The sequence below is a fragment of the Agelaius phoeniceus genome, chromosome 5 (genome assembly GCF_051311805.1).
Source record: "Agelaius phoeniceus isolate bAgePho1 chromosome 5, bAgePho1.hap1, whole genome shotgun sequence".
NCBI lineage: Eukaryota > Metazoa > Chordata > Aves > Passeriformes > Icteridae > Agelaius > Agelaius phoeniceus.
This window is the reverse complement of record NC_135269.1, coordinates 6,090,766-6,118,190: the sequence shown is the minus strand read 5'-3', so window position 1 is coordinate 6,118,190 and position 27,425 is coordinate 6,090,766. Positions and strand designations below refer to the sequence as shown.

The 27,425-nt window shown below is 42.3% G+C and overlaps 1 protein-coding gene across 1 annotated transcript in view; it reads right to left on the bottom strand.

Annotated features, from left to right (window-relative positions):
* The window catches only part of NINJ2 (ninjurin 2), a 43,630-nt gene extending 17,023 nt beyond the window's left edge, over nucleotides 1-26,607 (bottom strand). Inside the window, exon 1 of the mRNA XM_054631911.2 lies at nucleotides 26,430-26,607. Within this exon, the coding sequence (XP_054487886.2) occupies nucleotides 26,430-26,462 (33 nt within the window). The 5' untranslated portion in view covers nucleotides 26,463-26,607. The remainder of the gene's footprint in view (nucleotides 1-26,429) is intronic.
* Nucleotides 26,608-27,425: the final 818 nt, after the last annotated feature.

Sequence of the window (27,425 nt, the reverse complement as noted above, 5' to 3'; positions counted from 1 at the left end):
TTTATCCATCAGGGCTCAGGGCCCAGCCAGACTCCACTGGCATTAATGGGATGTGTAATTGATTTTGTGGTGGAGTAAAGATCCATCCCACAGCCTTGTGAGTAGAAAAGCTCTGTTCCCTTAACAAGGAAGGAATCTGATGCCTGTAGTCCTGGAGCACCTCAGAGTGACCAGCTGCTTTCCCAAAGCCAGCTTACACTGTCATTGTGCATGTTTACCTCCCCAGTCCAAACAAAAAAAGGTGTATTTATTGAGGGGTAAACAGGTCCAGGTCTCTGCCCAGAAACCAGTTGGGTTAGTCAGCTGGGTGTTGACAGGAGAGGGAAGGAAATCATTATGACAGACTGCGTGGTAGGCACGATAATGAGCCATGTGGTTGGTACCAAACAATAGAGGCTTGTGTGGAGCCCAGGGAATGCAGAGATAATTTTACCTCTCCAAACAGGAGGGCATCAAGCTGTGCTTCTCTGCCTGGGAAGTAGGTCAAGAGGAAGTGCACTTTCAATTCATATTCATCTCATAATTATTTCACGTACTCAAGAACAGTATTTCTGTCAAGGGGAGGCTGCCTCTGTGGCCAGTCTCATGGAAGAGCAATCCTCCCCTCAGAGCAGCAGCATGCATATTTGAAGCTTTCAGCAGCAGCATCCATCAGCACTGCCTTCCACATGAGCTCTCCCTGCACTTGTGCTGACCTTGCCAAGCTCCATGGTCGCTCCTGGCATCACCATCAGTGGAGCCAGGGTGCCTGGTCCCAGCACCACTTTACACTTGCCAGGGGAACTTGGTGGAGATGTCATTCATTGCTGCTCCTGGTGCTGAAGTCACCCTTGGAGGTCACCAGGTCCAACCCTCTGCTCAAAACCTGGCCAGGTGTGGAGATACCTGAAGTTCCTCAGGGTCATATCGCTGATGTGTTAAATGGGTGGAGTCTCCAAAACCTCTCTGAGCAACCTACTGCAATGTTTGACCACTGTCAGAGGTTATTTTTTTCTCCTAAAGATCTCAAAGGTGTGTTTTAGAGATGGATGTCAAAGGTTAAGTAAGGATAAATCTGTATTAGACTGGGCAGAGTCAGAGTCTACAGCCAGCCACAGTACCTGCTCTTGTTTCTTGGGTTTATAAGAACCAATACATATACCTTGCATAGATATATCTGCATCTCTCTATCTCTAGATTTATATTTTTGAAGTGAAAGACAGTCTTTACTAGGAAAAAAGTCAAATAGTTATGTTCAAAGTAAATTTTTCCCATAATTTGAAGGAATGTGTAAAGGAACACTGAGTAGAAAAAAAATCCAAAGCAGCTAAGCTTAGAGAATGATGACAATGTGACAGCTCTAATTTAGCATTCAACTGTAGAGAAGTGTAAACATGAGACTAAATACAGCCACTCTAATTTGACAAATCTTCTGTTGTTTACTGAAAAACAATAGACATAGGATGGAAGATGCTACTGTTAAAAAGCACTTTTCTTTCAAGCTGCGGTGTATCATCTCCACATATGCCAGTTACTAAGGTTTCCTTGAAAAAGTGACCTAATTTTTAAAAAAGTATTGCCAATAGCACAGAAAACCAAATCTGCTGCACCAAATTGTGTGTGTTCCAGATCTCTTTCTGTAGTAAAATATTTAGTAGCTAGTTCTAGTCTCTGCCCCAGTTAAACCTTTTCTTTTTTTTTTTCTTTTCATAAAACTTTCTTGGTTTCGCCATAACTGAGAAATAGTTGCAGTGTCATTTCATCACCACATTTCCAAGATAACTAAATTGAACTCCAGACTATGTGGGTGTCATTTTCTTCTGGAAAGAGATTTGAAACTTTAAAATCAGCTAAGAAAGGAGGCTAGGGTTGATGGAAAACAATACACTTTTTTATTCCTGCACTGAAATTACTTCTCCTGTTGCATTATACATGAAACACAAAACTCAGCTCTTGCATCAGTTATGTGGCCTGAAGGAGCAGTAGCACACCTGGGATGAAGAAGTCTTGTCCTGAGGTTTACAATTGTCATTTTCCTCCTGACAGATCCATGTTTACTGCATATCCCAAACCCTTGATTCTGTCTGCTGTGTTTCTATTTTTTCCTGGCTACTAGCCATTTTTACCTGCTTTGTGCACTATTTTATTTCTCCACAAATAGCAGCATTAAAATCAAGTAAATAGCTCTCATGCTGGAGCAAAGTTTCTATAATGTTTATTGGGTAGACTTGCCAAAAGTTCTCTTCCTTCTTCCTCTCCCTTCATGCTACTGCAGTTAACTTCATTTAGGGAGGAAAAAAAAGGGGGGAAAAACCAACCAAACAAAAAGTCCCCACCACCCATAAAACAAAACCAGGAGTTCTTATGCATAGTTAGATGCTTCTTTTGTTGTGTGTTATCATACTTGCCCCAAAAACAACAAAAAAGAAACAACAACCAAGAAATCTACCAAGAAATAGCTTCAATGATTAAGCTACATTTTTGCTTAATCATTGCTCAGTTGTAATCAGGACTCTTAATTTCATAATCATTAGCACTTTCAGTTCTGGTAAACTGCATCATTACGTCCACTTGCCCTTTGCTTCCTTATCATTCTCAAACACTGCATGCAACAGGAAGGAGGAGCATGGATGAGGCAACTCCATTCATCTGCTCTCAGTTTTTTTAGGGGACACTACATTTTTTTCCATCTTTCACCAAGGTGCTCCTAAAAATCTGGACTCCCAAGTGCAAAACAGCTGGGCTAACAGCACATTTAGTTATCTCTGCTGTTAATAAAGCACAAGCTTCTGAAAAGTTTAATAGGAATGAGTAACTAAGTACTTGGTATCTTAGTGCTTATGAAAACTTCCAGACTTTTTAATCTCATTTTCTCAGTAGCCTCTCTTTTTTGTTGGTAATAATGCCTAAAACATATTTCCAATAACTTTAGAACTGAGTAGGGCTGGTTAATTCCCAGAAAAGAGAGTGCCTGTGCAAGCTTAGTAATTCCTGGTAATGACTCTGTAATTAGACTAAATGAGAACAGGACCTGAACCCCAGTCCAGCATATTCTGAAGAGGCATTGAAAATAATCTCATTTTTCATGTTAGGATGTTAAATGATGAAGTTTCCATCTTCTACCTTGTCTAAGGAAAGACACAAGATTTACTTTCTAGTCTATTTTCTGTATCTCTGCCTAGTCTTGTGTGTGATGCTCCCCATGGCCTATTTTGCAAAGCAACCAAGAAAATGATGAATGGACGTGTTTGGGAAGAGAAGCTTGGACAGAAGTTGTGAGATCTGCACAGGAAAATGTGAGTGAAAACTGGAAATTACTCTAGGAAACTTTACTAGATGACTAAAAACCACAATTTCATAATCATGAACAAGGATGTCTTTGGTTAGTGGCACCTCCTTTTTAAGTGAGGAAGTAGAGGCAGCTATTAAAAATATATCAGATAAATGGGGAAGAGGAGAAGACAGAGGAAAGAGGCAGCAATTAATGTAAATTAGAGCCTGTGGAAATATAAAGAAGGGAAAGACTTGAAAGGGAGCAAAAGAAACCTCTACCTTGCAGCCTAAGGACAGTAAGGCATTCTAAAGGGTAACAGCAATAAAATAATTTCTAACAATTGTATGGCTCACTTGCTTAGCAGAGGATGGTGAAAGTCTTAGTGATTCAGGAACAGCAGAAATATTCAGCAGTTCCCTTTTGTGTTTAAAGAGAATTGGGATGATGCAATCAAGCATCACAGGGAACGCAGCAACACTTTCCAACCCTCACAAATGACCACAAAAGATGAAAACCAGCAGCTATAAAGAATAAAAAAATAAACCCCAGCATGCCTAAACAGCACCAGATAAGCAAAAGAGCTGTGTGAGGTGCACAGCTTTCTCTTGCTAACTTTTAATAAGTCTCTGAGCAATAAGCAAACTTTTGAGTCTAGAGGAGAGTTACCACAGAGAGAGGCAAAACAAGATGACCTCAGCAACCCTGGTTCAGCTTCTTTGATGGCAGAGGGCAAATATTGAGAAAGTTTGAGTTTGACATGAGATTCAACTAGCAGAGCAGGAAGGGAATAGACAATATTGTGCCCAGTGTAAAGTGAGGTTTGGCTTTTTGTGCTGCCTTTTTTTTTTTTTTTTTGTTTCAGAGAATATTATTTGAAAATATTGATTGTGTTAAATGATACCCTGTCAGATTTATTGCTCTTTGCAGCCTTTAATAAGCCCCAGTGATGTGCTCTGTTGGCCAGAATTAGTTTGTGCTTTAGCTGGCTTTGGCACAGATGTTGAGTGCTAGAGCTGGAACCATCCAAAGGTGTTGACTGCTGCTGAGGCAGTTCAGCATTTTTATCTGTGTCATTTTTGAGCCCAAAGCTGGCTTGAAAAAAGTGTTATAAAGGACCCTTGCAGGCCTGGAGAATAGAATATGTGAGAGGCAGCCCGTGGCAGGGGCCATGAGGCTCCAAATATGGCTAAGGGGGCAAGTGAAATTAATGCCATTTAACAAAAATCTGTTCATATTTATTTGTGGAGATAAGGAGGGCAAGAGGGGATCATTTAGCTTTGTGTGTCACAAAGTGAAACCAGCCTCAGTTCAGCCAGTATGAACAAGTAACTTGATTCTAATTAACATGGCCATATGCCAGGTGATTTTGTCAGGCCAGTTTGCATTGATATGGCATGAAATAATAAAGGTTACTATTTTTCTAAGTATTTTTCATATCTAGTCTAACTAGATATGGAAAACTATTTTTCATATCTAGCATTTCTCATGATTTCTAAGCACAGTACAAGTGAAATACAGCTTATGAGCATTAAGAGCCATCCAACTGGAAGGCAGTTTCAGAAATGCATTTAAGGATCCTAATGGAAACAGCACTGAACATGAGCTTGCTGTGGGACATGGAAGTTCTGCAGTGATGACAGGAGCAGAGCTGTGTTTGTAAGATTAATTTGTTTAATATCACAATGACATGAGAAATTTGTTCACAGCTGAGAAATCTATAAAAATTGGAGACTGCACAGGAAAAAAACCCATACAAATTATGAAGATGCTATAAAATATCTTGCTATGGGAAACTGAAAGAGATGCAGCTGTCCTGCTTAAAAGCAATATTAATTCAGATTTAATTAGTATGAGGTACTAAACCAACTTTTAAATATTGCTGGAGAATGCACACAAACCTCCCTCTAACAGGAAGCCGAATTGAGGTTAAGTTTAAATTGAAAATGAAGACAGGGAGATAACTTGACAAGAGAGTGGGAAAATTCTCCACCTCTTGAAATCTTTAAATCAAGATGCATCACCTTCTTATGCTCCAGTCAAATAGCAGTTACTGGATTTGGTACAGAAGCAGCCAAGTGGTGCAGCATCAGCCTTACTCAGAAGGCAACACTGAATAATTCAGTGATCCCCAGGGACTCCTGAGTATCTGTTTCTCTTCCTAAACTTTTGAAATGTATTGCTGTACACTGGTAAACTTGAGTCAGCTTTGCTGCTGATGTAGCAGCAATTCTACTCATCCATTTCACTGCAGGTGAAGTTAGGTTTAGTCAGTTTTTCAGTTTAATCGAGTAATTGTTTGTCGTCTTTGTTCAAACAGATCTGTGGAATCAAGATATTGATTCCAGAAAGTGTAAATTTAAGAGATTCCAAAATCAAGAGTGTTTATAGGGACCTTGCCATGTGATGATGACAAAAGTGCATTTCTCTTAGTACTGGATATTTATTTTTTTAGAGAAGCTGTATTTTCCCCTGCAGTGATTTCTCTGCTTTCCTGTAGCTTCCTGCCAGACAACATTCTAAAATCTCTGCCATATATCTGTATCTTTTATTAGTTTCCTCTCCATAAATAATCTAGCCTGGCTTTAAGAGGCAATAAACTGTAGAGTTAAATAGACAGTAAAGGCAGTGCATCATTTGTATCTGGTTGTGTCCTGACATCAAAAGTTTCTTTTGTTGAATGGATTCACCTGGCTACCATGAAACCCCAAAGATGTAAATGGTGGGTGAGCAGGATTATGCAAAACTTCACTGGGTTTATGTCCCTTGAAAAGGCAGTGGAGCTGTGCTCACTGCTGCAGCTGCGTGACAGGGTGGATGGGTACTGAACCACCTGAAAGATCTGCTGGATTTGCCTTTTCCTCTCATGGCTCCTTCAATAATTACGTAGCAGATAACTGTGTTTAGATCTTTCTCTGCTTCTCAAGATCAAGCAAGGGAAATGTTTTAAGCAAAAAATCTCAGTCGTCCACACAACAGCCCCATGAAGCCAGAACTCCTCTATTTTATTAATCAGTGCATTAGAGGCACAAAGTGTTTGTTCAAGATATCTTGCTGCAGAGTTTGGAATTTGCTCTGTGTTTACTGAGACCACACACTCAGTGGTTCTTACAGCACTAGAATTGCAGAATCCAGGGAGTGAGGATTCTGTTGTGGGAGCCAATGTCCTGACACTGAAACCTTAACCAGACAATGTCCAAAGCTGATCCTGCAAGTCCCTGCAGCCTGAGGTGAGCAGCCAAGCTTTTCAGAAGAAAGCTGAATCCAGACCTTGTGTGGCTCTGATCCAGAGGAGAGAGGGTAACATGCACTCATTCCTTGGTTACATTCCCTTTACTTTGCTCTGATCTGCAAGGATGATGCTGAATGCTTCAAAATTGTCTGGGAAAGAAAAGTTCAAGGGGGAAAATATCCTATATTGTGTTGTGAGAAAATGTTTCAGCTACTCAAAAAAATATTTTTAATATTTTGTAACATAAAATACCAGATCAATCAAATACAAAATTAAGAGCTATTTCAAAGTGAAAATATTAAATGTTTCATTCTGAAACATTTAGATGGAAAACTTTCACAAATTTTGGTATTCTCAACACAGTTCCAAAAAGATTCATTTGAACATTTTCCAGTGGAAAGATATTCCATATCAAGATTTTATTCTAAAATTTATAGCTGAGCTGTTATATTGCTGGAAGTAGATGTTCACAACACTTGTTCAATATTTCATCAGCAGCTCTTTCAGGACTCTGAGCTGCCTAAGGGAAAAAAAATACAAACCCAAAACCCCTCCAAATTTCCTGTGAAATGTCTATATGTCACAGTTGTCAAACTGGCAACAGCAACACCAGCATAAATTTGCAAAGATGGACTTTTTTTGTTTAAAGAGAACTTTTCATTCCAAAAAACATTATAAAATCATTCCAGACTACAGGGGGAGAAGCAACTTCCCCTGTGACCTGCTCTGTAATGAACCCAGATTGTCCACATGTGTAGCCCCACCTGATAATATTCATGTTTAATGGTTTACAGATCATAATATAAAAAAAAATGTAGACTAACTGTTTGAATAGCAGCTGCTAAGGAGAAGATTCATTAATTTAGATCACAGCTCAACAATGTGGTTCAGAAAACTTAGTCCAACAGTTGGAAACACATTGAAAATGGTTTAAATTTTTCTTTGTTTTTCATCTTGGCAAATATATCCACAGAAAAAAGACTGTTGGATGATTGCATAGAGACATTGAATGCATGCCACTGGTGAATAATAGCATATATAGTGGACACTGATTCCAAAAGAAATTTTAATGTGTTGAGCTATCAAATTATATTTTGGCAAAAAACTTGGTGGTTAGCATTGTATTTTGTGGTCAAATGATGTCAGCCTCTGTGGACCAGCTGGGTCCACAGAATGAAGAATTAAGGGCTTCCTATCAAAAATACCCTGTCCCTGTGGATGGCCAGGTCACTGGAATGTTAGCAAAATCCCTGCAGTGGATCTCAGCTTTTCCAGCTACAGCTGGGGTCAGAGATGGCTACTGCTGCAAACAGAGCATGAGTACTTCTCAAAATGCATTTAATCCCTTGAGTAGACCTAGAAATGGAGGGGGAAATGGAAAAAGCACTTCTTAGCTCAGCTGTATACTCGACAGTTAAATGAATAAGCAGCCCCATTTGGACCAGCCTGTGTTTCTGGGCAACTTGCAGGTTTGCACTATCAGGAATATATTGTTGAGCTAACTGAGAAAGCACTGCCTTGTGGAAATGACACCCCCATATGAAAGAAATTTTTGCAGCTACCTGGAAAAATGCACAGAAAGGACCTTGCTGGCAATTCTTTTCCTTTGGGAATCCAGGCTCCCATAGAAAGAGAGACCACAATGAAATTTAAGAGTAGTGTCCAGTACAAACGGTTTTCATTCTCTTCGCTTCTTTCCCCGCCAAAGACCCTCCCAAACCGTTCCTGCTACTGTGGCAGGAGGATAGGCAACATGCAAACCCTCCAGATGTGTTTGGAAGTTGCTGAGGAGTAAAGCAGCTGCTGCTCCACCACCGTGTCCCCCCAGGACCCCACATACCACAATCATTTTCACAACGAGTTTTCAGTCGGCGTCCTGCTGTGTCTTGACACGGAGGAGCCGGGAGGAGCAGATCATTCCAGTGGGAATGTTTACTGTGTCTTGAGGATGCCCCAGCTGAAATGGTTTAACCATCTACCTCCAGCATCCCTTCATCAAGGTCAATCAGAAAAAGCTCACGTGGCTCCCTGTGGAACCCCTCATGATGGGGACATGGTTGAATGTGCCTTATTTGCCTAATGGCTGCCCCCAGGCCTGCCCCTGCTCCTGAGCTCCCTGTGCCCATGCTTCATTCTGCCACTGCCTCCAGGCTGATCATCCATCTCATCAATCTCCTCCTGCTCACATCTCTGCGTGTTTTCCATGTTGCCATGTGTTCTTGGGAGCTTTGGCTTGGCACAGCAAGTAATCTTGGGTGCTGCTGGGTTATTATTATTATTATTATTATAAAGAAATTCTGCAGGTACAGAGATTGTTTACTCCTTTATGCTACCAAGACTTGCCAAAGAGAGTGCTTTTTTCTGGGGAAAAAAGCTATTGATGCAACTTAATCAAAGTTGGCATCAAATCAGACTCAAAGGACTTGGAGAAATAATAAATCCCTACAGAGTACTGAAGTCAAAGTTAATCACATATTTCTTAATAACAAGTTATTAGAAGAAATGTTTCCTTAATCAGGCTGAGATGAGTTATCACCCTGCCATTCAGCAGCACTATCAAAGTGCTTTGGTAAAGGCCTGGACTAATATCCAGCAGATGTGGCAGACTGACCCTTGTAAATCATCTTCTTCCTACCACAAGAGTAGCCTTATCAGTCCTGATAACAAAGTGGGACTCATTGAAATCTGCTTTAGAATTAGAAAGGGAAGGTGGGTTTGTTTTTTTTTTTTTTTTTCCCCATCTTAAGTAAGATGGAGAAATAATTTTTATTTCATTTCCATTCACAATAAATGGAGTATGACTCCATAATAATGGAGAAAATAATAAATGGACAGTTGGGAACACCTGCATGAGCTGAAAAGCTGGATAGCTGTTAGGAAAGAGGAGGAAGGCTGTGTGAGTATCAGCTTCATGTGTCTCTGGAGTGCTTCTTGCTTTGTCTCATATAAAAGTCACAGGAGGGAACTGATAATTTCAAGCTCAAGCCCTCTCAGTGACAACAAATAGAGTCAAAGTATGAATCTGCTTTGCACCCTCAGGAGAGAAGTCCCTTTCTCACAGAGTGGAGGTTGAAGAGTTCCAGATGTCCTCCAGGTTACAGGCAGAGGTACTGAATGTAAATCCTGCCTTTCTTTTCCACCCCTGTGGGTTTGGCTGGGGATGCAAATGTCCTTGCTGTTTTACACTTCAGATATTTAGCAATGCTTCTCACACCGGGAGAAGTTTTAAATCAGCAATTTAAAAACCTGAAAGAAGAAAGGCTAATACCCATGTTATTCTTAATTAGTAACCCAGAGCAATTGTGTATAACTAAATTAGAGCCTGGAGTGTGAATTTTGCAGGAGTTATGAAGTGATGATTAATCCCTAAATAAGGATTCCTCTCCTGCTCTTTAAAATCAGGGATTTTTCTCCCTCTTAAGAGAGGAAAAATCTTTGTTAAATTATGTTTGCCAAATCCTGCTGGCAAATATTCTAGCTGGTGAAGACAAAAACTGTTGGGCTATTAATGCATCAAAATTAATTATGCCAGTATAACTGGTTATCTTTGGCACCAGTACAGAGCTTGAGGGACCAGACATGGCACTGCCCTCTTTGTTACCATGGTAGGCAGTTATGAAAGGAGTACAGATCTGGACTTGCATAACTCAGAGCAGTTCTGACCAGACTGTAAATTTCCAGGTTAAGAGTAAAAGAAATATTCCTTTCTCAAAAGCTGTTGTTTAGGACCCAGAAGGAACCTGACCCACTTGCAGGGGAAAAAAATTACAGATGAAAGAGATATGATCAATGTTGTACTACAAAGGGATTTCCACAAACCACTCTGAAAAATTCACTTGATGTGCACTTACCCTGGTACAAGGTGGTAAAATAACCTAGGTATGGCACAAGATTGGTATTTTCAGCTTGAACTTCTCTGGCCATATCTTCTATGTTTGGGGCTGAATATTCGAGCAAAATAGTGAGCTGCTTCTGTGAGACTACAGTAAACTCTCCAGCCTGGGTGGGATGGGGTGGTCTGGGTAAGATGGTATTTGTTGCTTTTGACAGCTGCTTTTCTTGAAATAGAAGCTTGGTCAAATTGGGAGCACTTAGAGGTACAGTGAGGTAAACAAATAACATCTGGGATGTGGGGATACCTTTTTTACTTGCCAAGGATGAAAAGCACCTCTTTTGATAATCCCATGGGTGCAAGGCTGCAGAAACTTCATCAGGAAGTGGCAGGCAGCAGTGAGCCTGATCCATAAAGAATATCAGCAAAAGAGGCAGGTTTTGTGTCTCCTGCTTACAAAGGAACTTCTCCAAACTTGTCTGCAGAGCAGCCTGCAGTCAGCAGCAGCACATGTGAAGCAAGCAGTGTGCTCTCTGCATGTGCCAGATGTAAGCAGGCTGTGATTTATGTGTGCAAATGCCTCCAGGAATACAGGCACATGAGCTCAGGGAATTCAGCACGAGAGCTTTTGGAAACTTGAATTCTGAGTTGCTTCCCACGTTGTTTGTTCTTTTGCTTTAGAACAGGATCTGCTTCTGAAAAGATACAGAGTGGAACTTGACAAGAAGCTGAGGGGATAAAAGTTTTAGCTCAGTAACAAATGGAGGTGAATGCTGGTGAGTCATCTGCTGAGTTTTGAGGGCAGATAGCTGGACAAGAAATTCCAAAACATTCTTTTAACACCACAGAAATCTCTCTAATGTCTGACCATAACTATAGGGGTGCTCAAAAGCAGAATCTGGGAAGATGGGAGCGGTTCACTTTCTCAGAATTTAGCTGCTAAGACCAGTTTGCAAACTTTTAACCTGTCTCTAACAACAGCAGTGGCACATCTGTCACCTTTGTAGGGGAACTGAGTGCTGAAAGAAACAGCTGCATGTGCATTTGTAGGGAGGCAAAACCACTCCAGTAATGCTGGTACTGAAGGTCCTTTAAGGATTCTGACCAGGTGCCCTCCAGATGTAGGGCAAGCAAAACTGGACAGAGAAAATGGACTTGAATGCTGCAGTGACTCTTGGGGAGCTTCTCTGTATTTGAGCTCAGTGCTAGATGCGGTTTCAAGCCACAGGGAAGCCATGTGGGTATATCTGATAGTGAGTAAAGCATTTCACAGCTCCTGCAGGCTGCGATACCTTGCCATCATGCTATGTTCAATCCATAAAAGCTAAGCCAGTCATGTGTCATCAATTCCAATTTCCCCTCTTCATTCTTTTGTGCTATTGTATAATGGCTCTAAGAGGCCAGAATCATTCTCTCTTCTTCGTTTGTAGCTGAATACAACTTCTGAATTACACCAATTATTCTGCTGACCTGCTTCCTGACTTGGCTGAATTATCTCAGAAAGTAGCTGTGGTTAGCAATAAGAAAAAAGTGAAACTAGCACCCACAGAGTATCTTCTGTTCAACTCTGAGGGTTACACCTTGTAGCTGTGATGATCTTAAAGTCCACAGCAAATGCTCCTGCTATGAGTCTTGTGCTCTCTTGCACTTTTGCTTTCCTAAGACTCTGTTCTGAGCCAATCCAGCTCAATAAGCTAAACTAAATTAAAATAAATCAACAAAAAAAATTTAAAAGTTTAAAAGAGACCATTTTCTCCAGCTTTAGTGAACTGAATTGTCTGTGAAAAAGGTTTGGCAAATTCCACCACAAGGGCAAGGTGGGATGAGTCTGGGAGCAGGAGATGAGGAGGGAGCAAAGGGTCAGAGGCTGAAGTAGAGCAAGGCTTCCCCATTTTGGGAGCAGCAGGCTGTTAGATCATCCCAATATCTAATCTTTCTGCCTGTTAGTCACTGCTGAAACTGGGGCTGCCTTGACAGAACCTTCGTTGCTGTTACCCTTATGACACAGAGGAAACATGACTTGTTTCTCACCGTTTCCTTCGTGTAAGCAGTGAGTAGGAAGTCCAGGGTCTCTGTACTCCAGGCACAAACAATGAGTACTCAACTGCTTTTGCTGTCTGAGGAGAGTGCTGTGCTGGGAAATAAGAGTGATGTTGACTCAAAGTGGCTACAAAGAGCAAGATGTAATCCTCATGTGAAAATATGAACTGAGAAACCCTGAGGGAAGGAAGCATTTACAACAATATATGTTGTGCTCTTAAGGTCACTTAGGTAAGGTCAGGGCAGCAATATTTGATGATATGTTTGTGCCAAAAAGTCATATGCAATCCAATCCAGCCATAAAAACTGTTCTTGGTGCTGTAGAAGCCATATTTCACTGCAGGTTTTGCCACTGTGACACCACAAGCGACATCCTCACAGTGTGGCATATGAAATATAGGCTGAGATTGTTGTGTGGCCCAGAGTGATGCAGAATTTCAGGCTTTGTGAAAAGTAGCCACACTGTGGAACGGCTCACAGTGCAAAGTTTTGGATCCAAAACTTCTGGCAGTTCACATGCAGCCTACACCAATCTCTCGCTTCTGGTCCGTAATTTTTCATACACTTGCATATGGTTATATACAGATTTCAAGTCCAGACTAGTCTCAGAAAACATACAAGACCATGCCAAGAAGGAATTGAAGCAGGGTACATAGAATTTCACATTAGAGTGAAGTAGCTGTGAATGAACTCAGCAAGTGCTCTGTGTATTTGCACAAAGTAATCATTGGTTGCTTGATTTGTGTACAGGTGCTCAGGTTGTGTATGTGGAATGCCAGCAGTGGATTTACTGAAAACGTTAAAAAATACAATACAATATCCCTGTAAGTTCACCACAAAGAATGCTGCCAAGCTTGCCTTCACATGTTAACTCTTTCCTGGGTGCCCTCCAAAGTCTGCACACAATAACCTACTTTCCACATCACCAAGTCAGTGGCAATATCTGTGGAGCATCAGTTTTATTCACCTCTCCTCGAGAAGTCATTCATCATTTGCAGTGAGCCTTAGATAAAAGACTCTTCATCTGTGTAAAATATTATTATTATTATTGTTGTTGTTAGGCTAGTGTTTTCAGAGGGTTTTATTGGAACCTGATGTCCTGCCAAAAGTAACACCCTGGGAATCTTTCAACAACTGTTCCTGGGTGTTCTGTAGATTACTGCTGTTTTCTCATACACTGTCCCTGGGAATTAAGTTCTCAGATTAGAAAAGTGTCCATCCTCTTCCCTCTGTGAGAGGAACTGCTGTTCTGGCTCTATATTAAAGGATCAGGGTAGTGTTGTTTTTTTCTGGTGACTTATTATTCAGGTTGTGTTCTGTTTTCTCATTAACCCCTTTGCAAAACAAGTTCAAAATGTAAAATAAGATTGATGTGTGAATGATCCTGTAGCATTATGCAAACACTTTGCATAGCTGAGAATGGCCAGTTAAAGGAGGACTGGTGGAAAATTGGACCCAGACATTCAGTCAGCAACTTTCAACCCTGAAGGGACAAAGAACCTTTAAGAGCTCCCTTTATAATGAGGAGCTATAGTGCAGCATGGCAGAATTTAAAGGGAGACCCAAATCCCCTTAGACAATTGTGTTTTTCAGGGATCTCCTGAGTAGATGTTGCTTTGAGAGGCCTTTGGAAAAGGGTGCAGCCAAGGAGGCCTTCCTCAGTGGGAGACTGGACTGGGGAAGCAAATACCTCAGAGCCAGAATAGGAATGGGAGGGGATTAAAGCAGAATAACCATTTCTATGACAATTGAATGCCCAGATTCTGCAAACACAGTCTTGTTCTGAAAAGACCGTTCACATTCAGACACTGAACATGTTAAGTTTTCGGAGTGGGAAAAAAAAACTTTGCAGGAACTGGAGTTTGTTATGATTCCTTTCTCACTGTACCTGGAGTTTGTCCTGTAGTTTCTCCTTTCAAGATGGCCAAGGGACAGAAGAAGTGGGAACCAGTGGTGCAGAACAAATGCTCTGGATTTCAAGTGGGGTTCACTCAGTAAGCACTGTGTACTGAAGCTGGATTCCTGCAAGGGGATAGCCAAAAGCTGTGTCCAAATGAGCTCTGGCATGTTGGAGGAGGGATAAAAGAGTTGGGGAGGAGGAAGAAAAATCCTGGACCATGTGGGACAGACTGGGCACAGGATGAGTGTACTTGAAGGGCAGTTGTGGTGGTCCTTACTTGGCATGGGCTTAGACACATCAGTTCCCAGTTTTAGTTACACACTGAAACATTTGCAACACCTAGCATGAAATGACTGAGGAGTTTCTCCCTGTAGTTTATTCACTCCTGATCACACCCTTCCCTTCTGGGTTTCTGCCTCTCCCAGCAGAGCTCACCCCTGTTGGAGCAGCTCAGCTTTAGTTGTCAATATGTTGTGCAGAAGTCCTGGGGTTTTGTGGTGCCTTTCTGTGCACTCACTACAGTCTTTTGACTTTTTTTTTTTTCCTAAAAAAACCTAAACAAAACCCAAAGAAAGAAATGCCAATTTCCCTCTTTTTTTCTTATTCACGACTTCTCATATTCTGTTTGGGCACCCTGATACTCTGTTTGTGTGTTCTGCTGCTAGCATGACCAGAGAAAGTGGGCAAAACAAGCTTTTTTGCACTCATTAATATGATTACCATGACCAGTGACTTTTAATATATATTTATCCCCATGAGACAGGGGATTTTGTTAATATTTAGTGATATCATTGCAATTTTTCTCTCCAGGTTTTGACCCTGGCACCAAAAAGTTTTGTTTTCTCGGGCCTTTTGAAGACCTTTTACCTTATAATCCATCCTCTGCCCTCCCTGCATCACCTCAATGCCTCAGCTCGTGCAGCACTCAAGTACAGAATGTGAATTTCCCTCTGCTCACAGGTAGCAACATGTCAGCATTGACTGTATGTAACGTGTGTGCCTTGGGCAACAGGCAGACTGAGTGCTGCTTTGTAGCAGATACAATATACCCACGATTTTAGGTCCCCAAAATATCATTTACAGCCCCACCAAGAGGAGTCACAGAGCCCTATCTGTCCTTCACAACACACCAGGAGGAGAAGAGGGCCTTCAAAGCCCATAGATCTTTCCACGTAAAGATTGTGATCAGTAAATCACAGCCTTCTCTCAGCCTGTGTGCTTGGCTGCTCCTGACACAAGCTTCCCACAAGAATGGCTCTGATTTCTGCTGAATCAGCCTCACAATGACGCCCACTGAGCAGATGATAAGGAGAGAGAAGCACTTTGTCAGTGTGCAGGGTACAAATGTATCATGTGCATGGAATTGACTGATAGAGCCGGAGGAGTTGCTGCCCCTCAGTTCTCAGAGAGGTCAAGAGCAGGGCTAGAGACAGTGTCTGCTGATTTAGGGATAGCCACTGGGAACAGCACCTGCCAGCCTTCATATCTTCATCTCTCTGTACCCACAATGCACCCCATAAACTGATTTATCAATCCATGGACATGCCTCTTTAATGTACAGGGCTTGTGGTAAAGCTCAGGGCTACTTGCTCTTGCATAACTCCTTTGAGGTTTGGTTGGCTGAACTTTACTTTTCATAAGTCATTTGATAATATGTAAAACAAAAAAATGGGAGGAACGTAAAAATGATCTTAGGCACACCAATAACAGACTGACTGGGCTCCTAGCTGAGAAACAAGCTCTCATCAGATAGGAAAACACAGCGAGGGGAACAAAGGAAGAACAAAAAATTGCTTTTGGATCAGGATAAAGAGGAATATATTGTTGTCACTTGCAGCCATAGAATGATGCATCTTTTTATTTTTTAGCCATTCTTGGCTGTTGGTCATGACAGGGACACCTTTCCCTTCATCTGGCCAAGTGTGTGAGTCAGCTGCTCCCACAGGAGAGAAAATGTCCCTGTTTGTGCAGTGTGAGTGAGGCAAGAGGAAGCACTCTGGCATGGCCCTGCTGCACCCTGGCCCTAAACACCTGAGTGTTAAACACCCTCAACACCAAACTGGCCCACAGCTGAGTCCTGAGTCCGTTCCCCTTCCAGAGAGGGACCTGCAAGGGAGCTGCCACTCTGTCATGGCCCAAAAACTGAACACTGCCAGGCTGACCCTGCTCAGTACCTCAGCTGGAGGCTCATGGCTGAAGGCAGTGCAGAGGGCTTTGGAGATGAATCAGAGGACTCCTCAAGCCCACATCACTAACCAAAAGCCAATCTAATTAGTAGCCACCAAGACCTGTTGCCATCTGCTCTTGAATTGCTTGTCTGAGCCTGGTCCTGAGTTCAAATCTCTACACAAGGATACAGATCTGCAGTGTGCCTGTTATCTCCTTTTTTTTTATGATCTCAGCAGAATAATTGGGCATTGGATCAGCTCAGGGATCAAACACACCTCTTGCTATATGCAGTAGCTCAGACCAGGAGGACGTGGGGCGTTCCATCTTCTCTGGTTTCTGGGGACAGAGACCTCTGGGACTTTGTTTTTTGTATCTGTCCTCCCCAGTTGGCTTACTAGCATTCATAGGCTGTGATTTTATGGAACACACCCTGCTGGAGCTCTCTTCTGGGATTGTGCTCCTCTTTTCTCTCCTTCTCCTTCATGATTTGCTCCCTATACTTACTCAGTGAGGTTTTGGTGTATTTGTTTTGGTGTGGGGGGTTTTCTTCTTATTTTTTTTTCCTGCTTCTGGGATACTGAAGTGATTCCTTCCTCTGCAGATATTAGCTTTTCATATTTTGGTAGGCCCATGTCTCTTCCACCTGCTATCTGTGTGGCTGCACCTGGATGTGAGCAGTTTTCTCCCTCAAACTCCATTGCACTCCTGGCTCCTCACAGGAGAAGGAGGTGAGAGGGGCTTTTATTGTACCAGAGGACTTTGCCCATCCCTCTGTGGGTCTGAACAGGCCAGCATTATTTCACAAGTGCTAAATCCACTCACAATGGTTTTAAATGGTTGAGCTGCTGAGCCAGCTGAACAGCAAACACCAGCAGGGAAACCACATTTTGTGAGCGCTTCAGATTCCTTCAGCCTGTACGTGGAGCCATTAGGAGCAGAGTAAAAGCCCTTTGACACAGCTCCCTTCGGCAACTTCTTCACAACCACGTGCCAAAAATGGGGGCTGGCTAAGGAATTGGGCCAGAGTCAACTCCCAAGAATCTAGCACGTGAGGATGGAGTTCAAATCTGGTTTGGTTAAAACAAAACAGCAGCCTAGAAAATTTTCTTGTAGTGTATCAGTCCTTTGCTGGCTGTCTCCCTGATCAGTGTGAATTGCCAGTCAAGGTGTCACCATGGGCAAAAGATGAGCAAAACCCCAGGTGCCAGTGTTATGTAGGAATAGTTTTTATTGTATTTGTATCTGTTAATTGTTTGCCTTATTTTATACAACTAAGTGAAGAAGAACCCAGACTGTGTATCTGTTGTCTTCTGATAATCATAGAATAACTAGATCTTCAGCTAACATAACCAGAAATATATGAATATAATTATATTTCTTATAACAATAAGAAATATTCAAGAATTCAAGCAATTATCCCATTGCAGTAAGATAGATTAGGGCCTGTGTAAAGGAGCTGCTATTTCTGTCTGTGTCCAGACATATTCCTGAAACAAGATCTTTCACAATGAGCTGGGTTAGCTTAGGCACTCAGCAATGGAGGTTTCCTAGCCCAGACAGCCTTGGCAGAGTGATCACTTTGAGCATTGCATTGGGGCAGCAATAATTATTGATGGTGGTCATGAGGAAGGATGAACCTCCCTGCTCCAGCCCCAGTCAGCAAAAACTGTGTGGCCACAGCCTGAAATCACACAGGGACGTGCAGCAACATTTCAGCTTCAATCAGCCAAAAGGAGGTGCAAAGTTCAAGCTGAAAAGTTGCATCAAGAACTTGTATGGTCATTCTGAGTCAGAATTTCTGTTTAAGGTATTTCAGTTTGTTTCACTTTGGTTTTGGGGTTTCATCCTACACCAGTGTGGTTGAGTGACTCTAGTTCCAGCGAGAGAGGTGCAAACACAGCTGTGTGCCTGAACTTTTGAAAGTTTGTCAAAATTTTTTTCCAATGGCTGTTGAAGTTAACATTCAGCAGGGGAAGGAGTTATGTGTGGTCTCTTATTGACAGCTTCAGTTAGTGCTCTTCCTTACACTGTGTGAAGTAACAGAGTGTTCTCTGGTGACTGAAAAAATCTTCAATGATTCCTTCAAGAATTGATGGAGATAAAGAATTTAACCTGTGAGAACAGGTGAGAACAGAGATGAAACCAAAGAATGCTGCTCTGTGGCAATTTGTCCATCTAGAGATGTTCAGTCTGTCCTGTCACCTTCCACTGGTGTGCCCTTGGGTACCTCAGTGTTCATTTAACCATCTCTGCCTTGACTTAATATCTGTAAAATAGGCAGGAAAACACCTCTTGCTCCATGTGGAGATTGGGAAATTAAATTCATTGATATTCATAGCACTCTTGGAAAACTAGGGACAGAAGAACTTGGTTATCACACAAGTCCTGGGAGAGTATTTCTGTGTTGTTATTTTCTGCAGAAATACTCCTTCAGCAAAACATAGGTTACAGAAGAATGGTTGGCCACCCTTTGGCTCTTACTAGGTTGGTAGGAGCAGTTATTTTTGTCACTTCATCAAGGTCTGTGGTGAATTTGGGCCTTCCTTTAAATCTCACAAAATATTATTCTGCAAAAGAGAAAACTCCTGCAAATATGCATAAATATTAGGGGGAAAAAAAAAAAGAAAAAAACCAAGAGAGCATGAACAAGCCACAAACCAAAACATGATCTCATTTTCTTGTTCTTGTTTCTCTAAATCTGCCAACAGGATTCCCCCAGAATTTCCAGCACTCACTGAACCTTGACCCAAGCAGCTTTATGAGAAATTTCTTCCCCAAGGGTTATTTTGGATAGAAAGTTCTAAGATCCTGTGTATAATGGTTTTCACAGCTGTAATTACAGAGTCACATATCTGATTCATGTAATTTGACAAGGAATTATAGCTTGGCTAGTTCAAAGGAGTGTGTCAAGGTGTATGGTAACCGGTGATGTGGATCTTGCAGCCTCTGCACTTGGGCCCTTCCATCACTTTGGTGTCCAGTTCAAATGTTTCTGTTACGTGTTTACATACCTGAGGCAGTCTAGATTACAGTATTAGAGCTCACTTCTTGTATTGCCTTTCCCCAGAGGCAGTTTTATAAACACTTGACTCACAAGCCAGGCATAGGGAAATGGCAGTGAGAATGCCCATTTACCCTTCTTGTACTTAGAGAAGCTCACACATCTGTGTGTGGCTATTGTATGCCTGAAGTGCTGCCCATTTTTGGTTCTCAGCTGAGAAGCATAGCAAAATAATACAGATTTTTGCAGAAAGGGCTGAGAAAGGGTGGCTTGGAGTTCCTTTTTCTGTGGTAAATGAGGGAAAATGTTGTACCTGTGTGTCAGCTGGGGGCAAACAGAGTGAAGCAGGTGCATGGACCAGCTCTCAGGCACAGGCTGGAAAGAAAGTGAGAAGGGCAACTGTTTGACAAAAGATAGAAAAATTCAATTTAGCTGTGTTTTAACAGATATTTCATGTTGTAGAGGATTCCCAGTCACAAAGATGTCTCAGTGGTTTACTGCTGGCCAGACAGGAGAGCTGGGCTGCCACCACCATAACCAGGATTATAGTTACTCACTGCAACCAAAACTCCTTGTGCACTGCAAGGTGCACATGTCTTGTATTTGTGGGGTTCCCAGACAGAGAAAGGAATGATGCACCTGACTCCATGTTCTTAGAAGGCTAATTTATTATTTTATATTATTCTATGATACTATTTTATTCTTTAATATTAATATTGTATTATTTTATTTTTTAATTATGGTATGATATTATATTCTAATTATATTCTAATTCTATTCTAATTCTATTCTATTCTAATTATATTCTATTATACTAAAGAATACAGAAAGGATACTTAGAGAAGGCTAAAAAGATAATAATGAAAACTTGTGGCTCTTTCCAGAGTCCCGACACAGCTTGGCACTGATTGGTCATTAAGTCAAAACAATTCACATGAAACCAATGAAACAATCTCCAAACACATTCCACACTGTGAGCACAACACAGGAGAAGCAAATGAGACAAGAATTTGTTTTCCTTTTTCTTTGAGGCTCTGTCCCTCAGAAAGGCTCCTCCTTTCCTTTCACTGCCCCTCATAGGTGAAGGGTGAGGGTCCAGCTCAAGCACTGCTGTAAGGATGCTCCAAGGGTATGTTTAACTCCATGTGTGCCTCATTTTCCCCAGGTACCTTAAAACCCAAGATGAAAAATGCTATTATCCCTGTGTTTGGTGAGGGCCTAAGCAGACATTCACCCCAAGAGGGAAATCTGGCCATGTCCAGGTAGAGCAGGCAGGAGGAAAGTAAAGGGAAGAGGGGAAATGTCACATCTGACAATAGAACCAAGAACTAATTAGTACTAATTGCAAGAATTAGTCTCCTTCTCCTCAGCAGGTTGAGACCACATTTTTCTGTGTTCTGGTGTGAATGTTGCTGGTTTCTGGGACCAGCACAGGTAATGCTACACACACTTTCAGGTCTGAGAGCAATCATTGTTACTGTTAGGGCCCTCCCTGCTTCTCCACTGGCTACACCAAGACCTGAATCTTCAGATTCCTGATCTGAAGTGAGAGGTAGCTGCCACTGAAAGGAGATATTCTATGGTCTGTACATGGCCATGCACTCCCAGTCATGGACAGGTGTGGGATCCTCCCAGGAGCCACTGCAGGACAGCAAAGCAGAACTTTATCCTAACAAAAAGTGCGTAGTTGCCTTTGATTTTATCTCTTGAACCAGCTTTTCCAGAGTTCAGAGAGATAAATTCAAAGGAATTGGTGTAGGTGATGGAGTGTAGCCCTGGGAGTGGGGTCCTGTTTGGAAGGCTGGAGTAACTGAGTTAGTTTAGTTACAAACACAGTGAGATGAGCTCCTCAGCCTCTTGATGACTGGATTGCACACAATGCACAAGGATGTCACAGAAGTGGATTTTTCTGCAGCACTTAGGTTTCTCTTTCTCAATGCAGATTTTCACTATCCAGCCCAAATTACAGAGCCCAGGTGATGCTGCTGAAGTGCTCTGGGGCAGTTGTGCCATTGCTTTGATGGCAGCAGGACACTGCTGCCATTCCAGGAATGGCCAAGGAGAGGTCCTGGAGCACTAGGGAGTGCAAACTGGCTGCTGCTGCAGAAGCAGGTGAACACATGCCCAAACCAGGAACTTGTAAGCACGTCACAGCCTTGAAGCACAAGTTAAAGCCACAAAACACCAAAAAACTGAAAGTCCAGCCGAGCTGTGAGCACACACTCTGTGTGTTCAGGTTTAGACTGAAAGTAGGATGTGAGAGATGGGATTTGCTGTGGTAAGGGGGACTTTCCAATTGTGTGGGGGCATTTTGGAAAAGTCCACACTGGTTATATCTGTAGCTGAGTCTATTTATCTGCCTTTCTAAAGTCTGCCTGCTGTAGATCGGGTCAAAAAACTGAACACTGGAAGTAAATTGTGCAATTACTTTAAATCTTTTTTTCCCTTGCAAGTTACTTGTAAACCTGTCTTTATTTCCACAGATGTATTTTCCATTCAAGGTATTCATGAAGCAACTCCTGCCAAAAAATTTCAGTGTAGGGCCTGTTTTCCAGAATGATTATTTTAGCTGTTTACTCTTTTTACTTTTGAAGTATGAATGATTCCCTAAATGGTGAGGTATTACTTCTGCTTCTCATCCCAGAGGATTGTAATTTTTTTTTTTATCCAAAGAGTAAGAAACTATAAAAAGAAAGACACAACATACAATATAGGACCTCTTTTGCAGTATGAACACGGATGACATTTCATCCAGCACAGATCCCTTAAACACCCATTTGTACAGAAGTTAACTGCAAGAAAACATAAAAATGTAAATCTAATAAAAATACGGAGCCATTTAACATCAGCTGCTGTGCTGGGAGTGGTAGAATGATGTTGTCTCAGTCACCCCCATTCAAAGTTTGGGATATTGGCTTAAATGACCAATGAAACAGGGCTGTGTTGAGATGTCAGATGGTGAGCTGAGGCACACAGCTGAACTGATTTAATGGGCCTTGTGCTGCTGGAAAGAACTGACCTGTATGGCTTCCTCCTCCCTTCTTCCCCCTGCAAGTCTCTTGGAAGGGTTGGAGGGAGTGAGGGGGACAATAGCATAAACAAGTACAGGCAAATCAGCCAGAGTGTTTCTAGCAAAGCCATACTTTTAATTTATAAACCTGTGTTTCCTGAAGTAAAAGGAAATTGGTGGTGGGATCTTGTTGGATTGTTTTGTTTCCATCCCAAATGTGTTTTTCAGATCCCAGCTATCTCAGGATATACTCTGCTATACCTCACCAGGATACTGCTCTCTGCCTGGTTTCTTGTCAATGACAGGTGTTTAATAGAGGAAGGTGAAAGTTTCACTTGGAAGCCACAAATAGAGCCACAAAGATGCATTATTCAGATTAAATAATGTCAAACTTTTATCTTTTAATAGGTAAATTAATATTTTAATAAAATATTTTCATTAGAGTTTTATTTATTTTCTTAGCACTTGACTGGCTGGCATAAATCAAGTAAGGCTGCACATCTTGTGCCTTTTTTCTATTTCAGCACCATTTCCTTTTTGCACCTCTCTCTACACCATTTGAGGTTTTGTTGGTCTTCCTAGAAGTCAGAATGGGAAAACAGACTCGTTGGAAACACACAGAACAAGGGAATTTTTGTAAAGAAGAAAGTGGATTGAGGGGAGACACTTCTTGCTGTTAAAAAGCAGTCATAGGTGCCACTTACAGAGAGCTGGTGTCCAATTTCTCTACTGCAAGCTACCACTTGTAGTCTGGTCAGCAATTGTGCCAGGGCCTGTAGGGAACTGAAAAGTTCCAATATTTATTTTTATCCTGCTATTGGCTTATGGAATTTGAAGGTACCTTTTTTAGCTTGCATAACTGTAAATATTGTTACTGGACCTCCCGACCTCTCTTCTATGTTTGCACGCCCCAATATTTGACCTCTTAACCTGCCCCAGGAGATGGCAAATTCCACAGGCTGATGACATGCTGGATGTGGGAGTCCTGTTACAGGCACTTTCAATTTTGCTGATTGAGCTCTTGTTCATGCTTCAGAATGAGCAAAAAACGTTGGGGACTGATCAGTTCTCCTTAGAGCCTTCTTAAATCTTGATTGCCTCTTCCTGCTGTCTCTTACATGAGGACAAAGGTCCACTGTTTTCATTCCAGCTACCTGCCCAGGCTGTCCCTGTTGTGTAAGAAATGCTAGGAGGTACTGGCAACTGCTTCAGACACAGGAGCCTCAGTCTATAAGTACAAATTCCTATTTCTGTATTGTATCATAGTCAACTTCATGACTGTTCCTGCTACTCCATCCAAAGGAGCTCTTTGAGGAGGAGTGAGTCAGGAGTTACAGTGTGCAGTGCACATTCCCCAAGACCTTCCTAAACCCACAGCTGGAAACTTCCAAGGAGATAGCTGCTCTGCATTCACTGCTCAGAGCAGGGACTCAAAAGAGGATTTTAAATGTACTTTCCACTGAAAACCACTTTTTTTTTTTTTTTCTACTGACCACTGACCACTCCTCCCCTTACCTCACACTTGACAAGTCACATCATTTACAGGACTCTCTGCTTGTCTCAGCTATTGTCCTGAATCCTGATTCAGGACTCTGCCAACTACACCAATTTGTCGTGAATAAATGATTTGGGACTTAGATCACTGCAAGAATCATCATCAAAGATATTTGTGAAGGTGATTTTAATATAATGTTGTAAAAATGTTTGATGGCAAGCTGTCTGTTATTATACAGCACAATCATTTGAACAATGATTTGAAACTACCAAGGCACAAGTAAAAGTAACCAAGAAAAACCAACAGTTACTGAGATAAGATCAAAGGTACCAGGGCAGAAATCAAAGCTACCATAGCACAGGGTTCTGTGCAGTATCAATCACTTACCAGAGATCTGCTGCTGGTAAAAGGTCTCTGCTTTGAGAGGCAGCCTGGAGGGTTGTCACAGTGCAAGGGGAAATCGCTGCCATGCAGTCAGGGGAGCTCAAAGAAGGCTCACTCAGGCCTTTATTTATAGAATAAAGTGGTTGGCTTGCCATCAAATTACATGTGATAGTAAAGGTATGCATGAGACTCCTTGTACCCACAACTTACTTTGTTCCTTGATAAATGAGTCTTGGAAAAGGCGCTCGCTATTCATGTGTTAATCGCATGATCGGTGTTCCAAGCTCATGCCTCGATGCTCACTGGGTCAACTCTGCTTCTTTGTGGGTTTTCAGAAAGCAGATTGAAACCAGAGGAGCTCTTGGTCCATCCCTTGGAGTCTGAACCAAATGAGATTCGTTTGGTTAAGGGGTTTTATTTATTAAACCAGTGGGTGACACTCCCTCTCCTGGAGCTCTGAATTTCCTGATCACGAGTATGCCAGAGTCTGTGTGCATTCACCTGTGTTTTGTGCTTCCCCATGAGGTGTCACAAAGGAAACCTTAGCAGCAGAGTTATTTTTGGGGCAGTTTGTAGTGGTGCACACTGTACACCTCCCTGCTCTGGAAACAGATGGGATGTTCTTCTCAGTCGTGCAACTCAAGGAACCTTTGCCCTTCTGGACTTACTTATTTGAGTATTGTCAAGGCCAAGGATGCTGGTGTGATCACTTTTGGCTCTTCACTTAACCTCAAGGTGGGTTGAAAGAGAAAAGTCTAAACCAAAAATTTTGCAGTAGTTTATAAGATTTTTGATCAGTGAAGCTGATTTTTTTCATCTATTATACCTGGACTTTAAATTCATGATAGACCTGAAACTTTTCATTGAGTGGAGTGATTTAACACACAGGGAGTTCATTGGACTTTTAATTTAGTATAATTTTCTTGTCCTCTCTTTACCATCAGTTCCTGGCTTAATTATGTCTATATTTTACCCCTTATTGTCTAGTTCTAGGAAAGACTAACCTTTATCTCTCCCTTAATAAAGTCTTAATGAAGTACATTTTCACTGTCATAGCTACCTGTGCATCTTCCTCACTAATTGTGTCTCTTATTGAGCATAGCTACTCCCAGGTCTTCAAAAGCTGCTCTGCACCCAGTATCTCACTGGAGATACATTCTGCAGGTTTGGGCAGTCTCAGTCCTTCCTTCTAGTTAAGGAACATTGTCCTGATTATTTCCAAGGGCACAAATCTTACCATTTTAGTTTCTTTGACATGGGCTGAAGAAACAAAAATTGTGACCCCAGAGTGACTTCCCCATTGCCAAGTCTAAGGATGATTAAGACCATTTCAGACAGAAAAATCAGCTAGGTTTGGACTCTTATGCCACCTACTCAGGGCTGGAAGCTGTGCCCTAGGCAATGCTTCATAGTCTTCCCTTCACAGTTTTCTGAAGTGCAGATCTGGACTTGAACTTCTGAGGTTTGATGGGTGTTTGTGATCTGGGCTTTTGATTCCATTTCCTCTCTTTTTCCCAACCCTTGGGTAGTTGCCCTTTCTGAGAAGGCACGCTGCACACAAGAAACACCCTTCTTAAAAAACACAAACACTCAGAGCAGGAACACAGAGAACTGAAAGAGCTTCACCAAGAAGTTTTGTTTCTCTGTAAGCCATACATAGGAAACCTTGGCCTCTTCACTCCCTCAGTGTTTGCTGTATTTATTTCTTTTTCTCCTCTCCAGATTGAGAGTACTTTCTGCCAAACAGAGAAAGGCTTTGTGAGATGAGGGACAGATCAGACTTAGGCAGCTTGTAGAGTTTGTGCTGCCTCCTTCTGAGGGCTGAAGGCTAATCTCTTCCTCCTCTACCTTTCCTTCCCTAAAAAGCATCTCTTTTTAGTAATATCCCTCTTCTAACTCTTATATTTTTTGAGAAAGGCTCATAACTGCTCTTGGCAGAACGCAGCAGACATCCTGCCACTGGTTTTTCTTCAAAGGGGAACAGAGGAAAAAAGCAGAACTGAGTTTTCAAGGGAAATTTGCTGCCAGAGCTGAGGAGCAAAGGATAGAAGCGGTGGATGTTCCCCCCAAACCGGGGCCCTCCCCTCCCGTGGATATTTCCCCGAGCCAGACTCACGTGGGGATTGGCGCTGTCCCTGTCCGAGGCCATCCTTGCGAGTGTCCCCGGGTCCGTCCCCAGCAGCCGGAGGAGCGCAGCGCTCGGTGCTGCCGGAGCTCTGAGCGGGGCAGGGCGCAGCTGCTGGAACAGACCCGCTATTCATGTGCCGGCATCCCGCCCGCGCTGGCATGGCCCGGGGGGCGACACACGGCCTGGCAGCCCATTCTTCATTGTCCAGGCAGCCCTGGAACAAGCGGCCCTCTTACACTTTCCATGACAGTCATGTTCGTGGTGCGTCTGTGCCACCTCTGCGAGCCCAGCTGAGCCCCATGAGCTCACTTGGGCAGGGAGCTGGGGATGCAGCCAGGGTACCAAGAGGTTCCTGGCATGGGCTGAGCAGCCACAGCAGCCATCCCAATCTCTTCCCTCCCTCCCTCCCTCCCTCCCTCCCTCCCTCCCCAGCACACAGCAGAACTTACAGATGAAAAACCAAAAGGTGAAGAAACAAAATCCACAAAGTAGTGCCTGCTAGTTGCTGCTGCTAAGATAGTGTTACATCTCAGAGAAAATTCACACTTTATGCTTTTAACAGTCCCTTCTTCTCCTTTTTCTCCCCGGCCAAAATGCCCTTCCTTTTCCCTCCCCAACATTTTTTTTTTAGTTGAATTTGATATGTCTGGTTTTAGCTGAAATGAAAACTTGCTTCTCGCTGAAGTTAAAAACAACTGTGAATGACACTGGAATGGAAATGTGTGCAGCCAGAATCAAGTCACAGTGTGGAAAAACATGTTATTATTATTAGGTGGGTTCCTCAGGCAGAAATATCAGCAATAATTCTCTAGATTTTAGAGAAAGTGCTACTTTGTGCTACTTGCAAATCAGGTGGGCATGTTTGGCTTTTGAAGGAGAATTTCTGTAGTTACAGTAGCATAGAAAATTTATGGTAAGGAATATATTCTGTTTAAACAGTTCAGCCAAACACGTGTTCTAATGCTCCAGCCTGCCTAAAAGTGC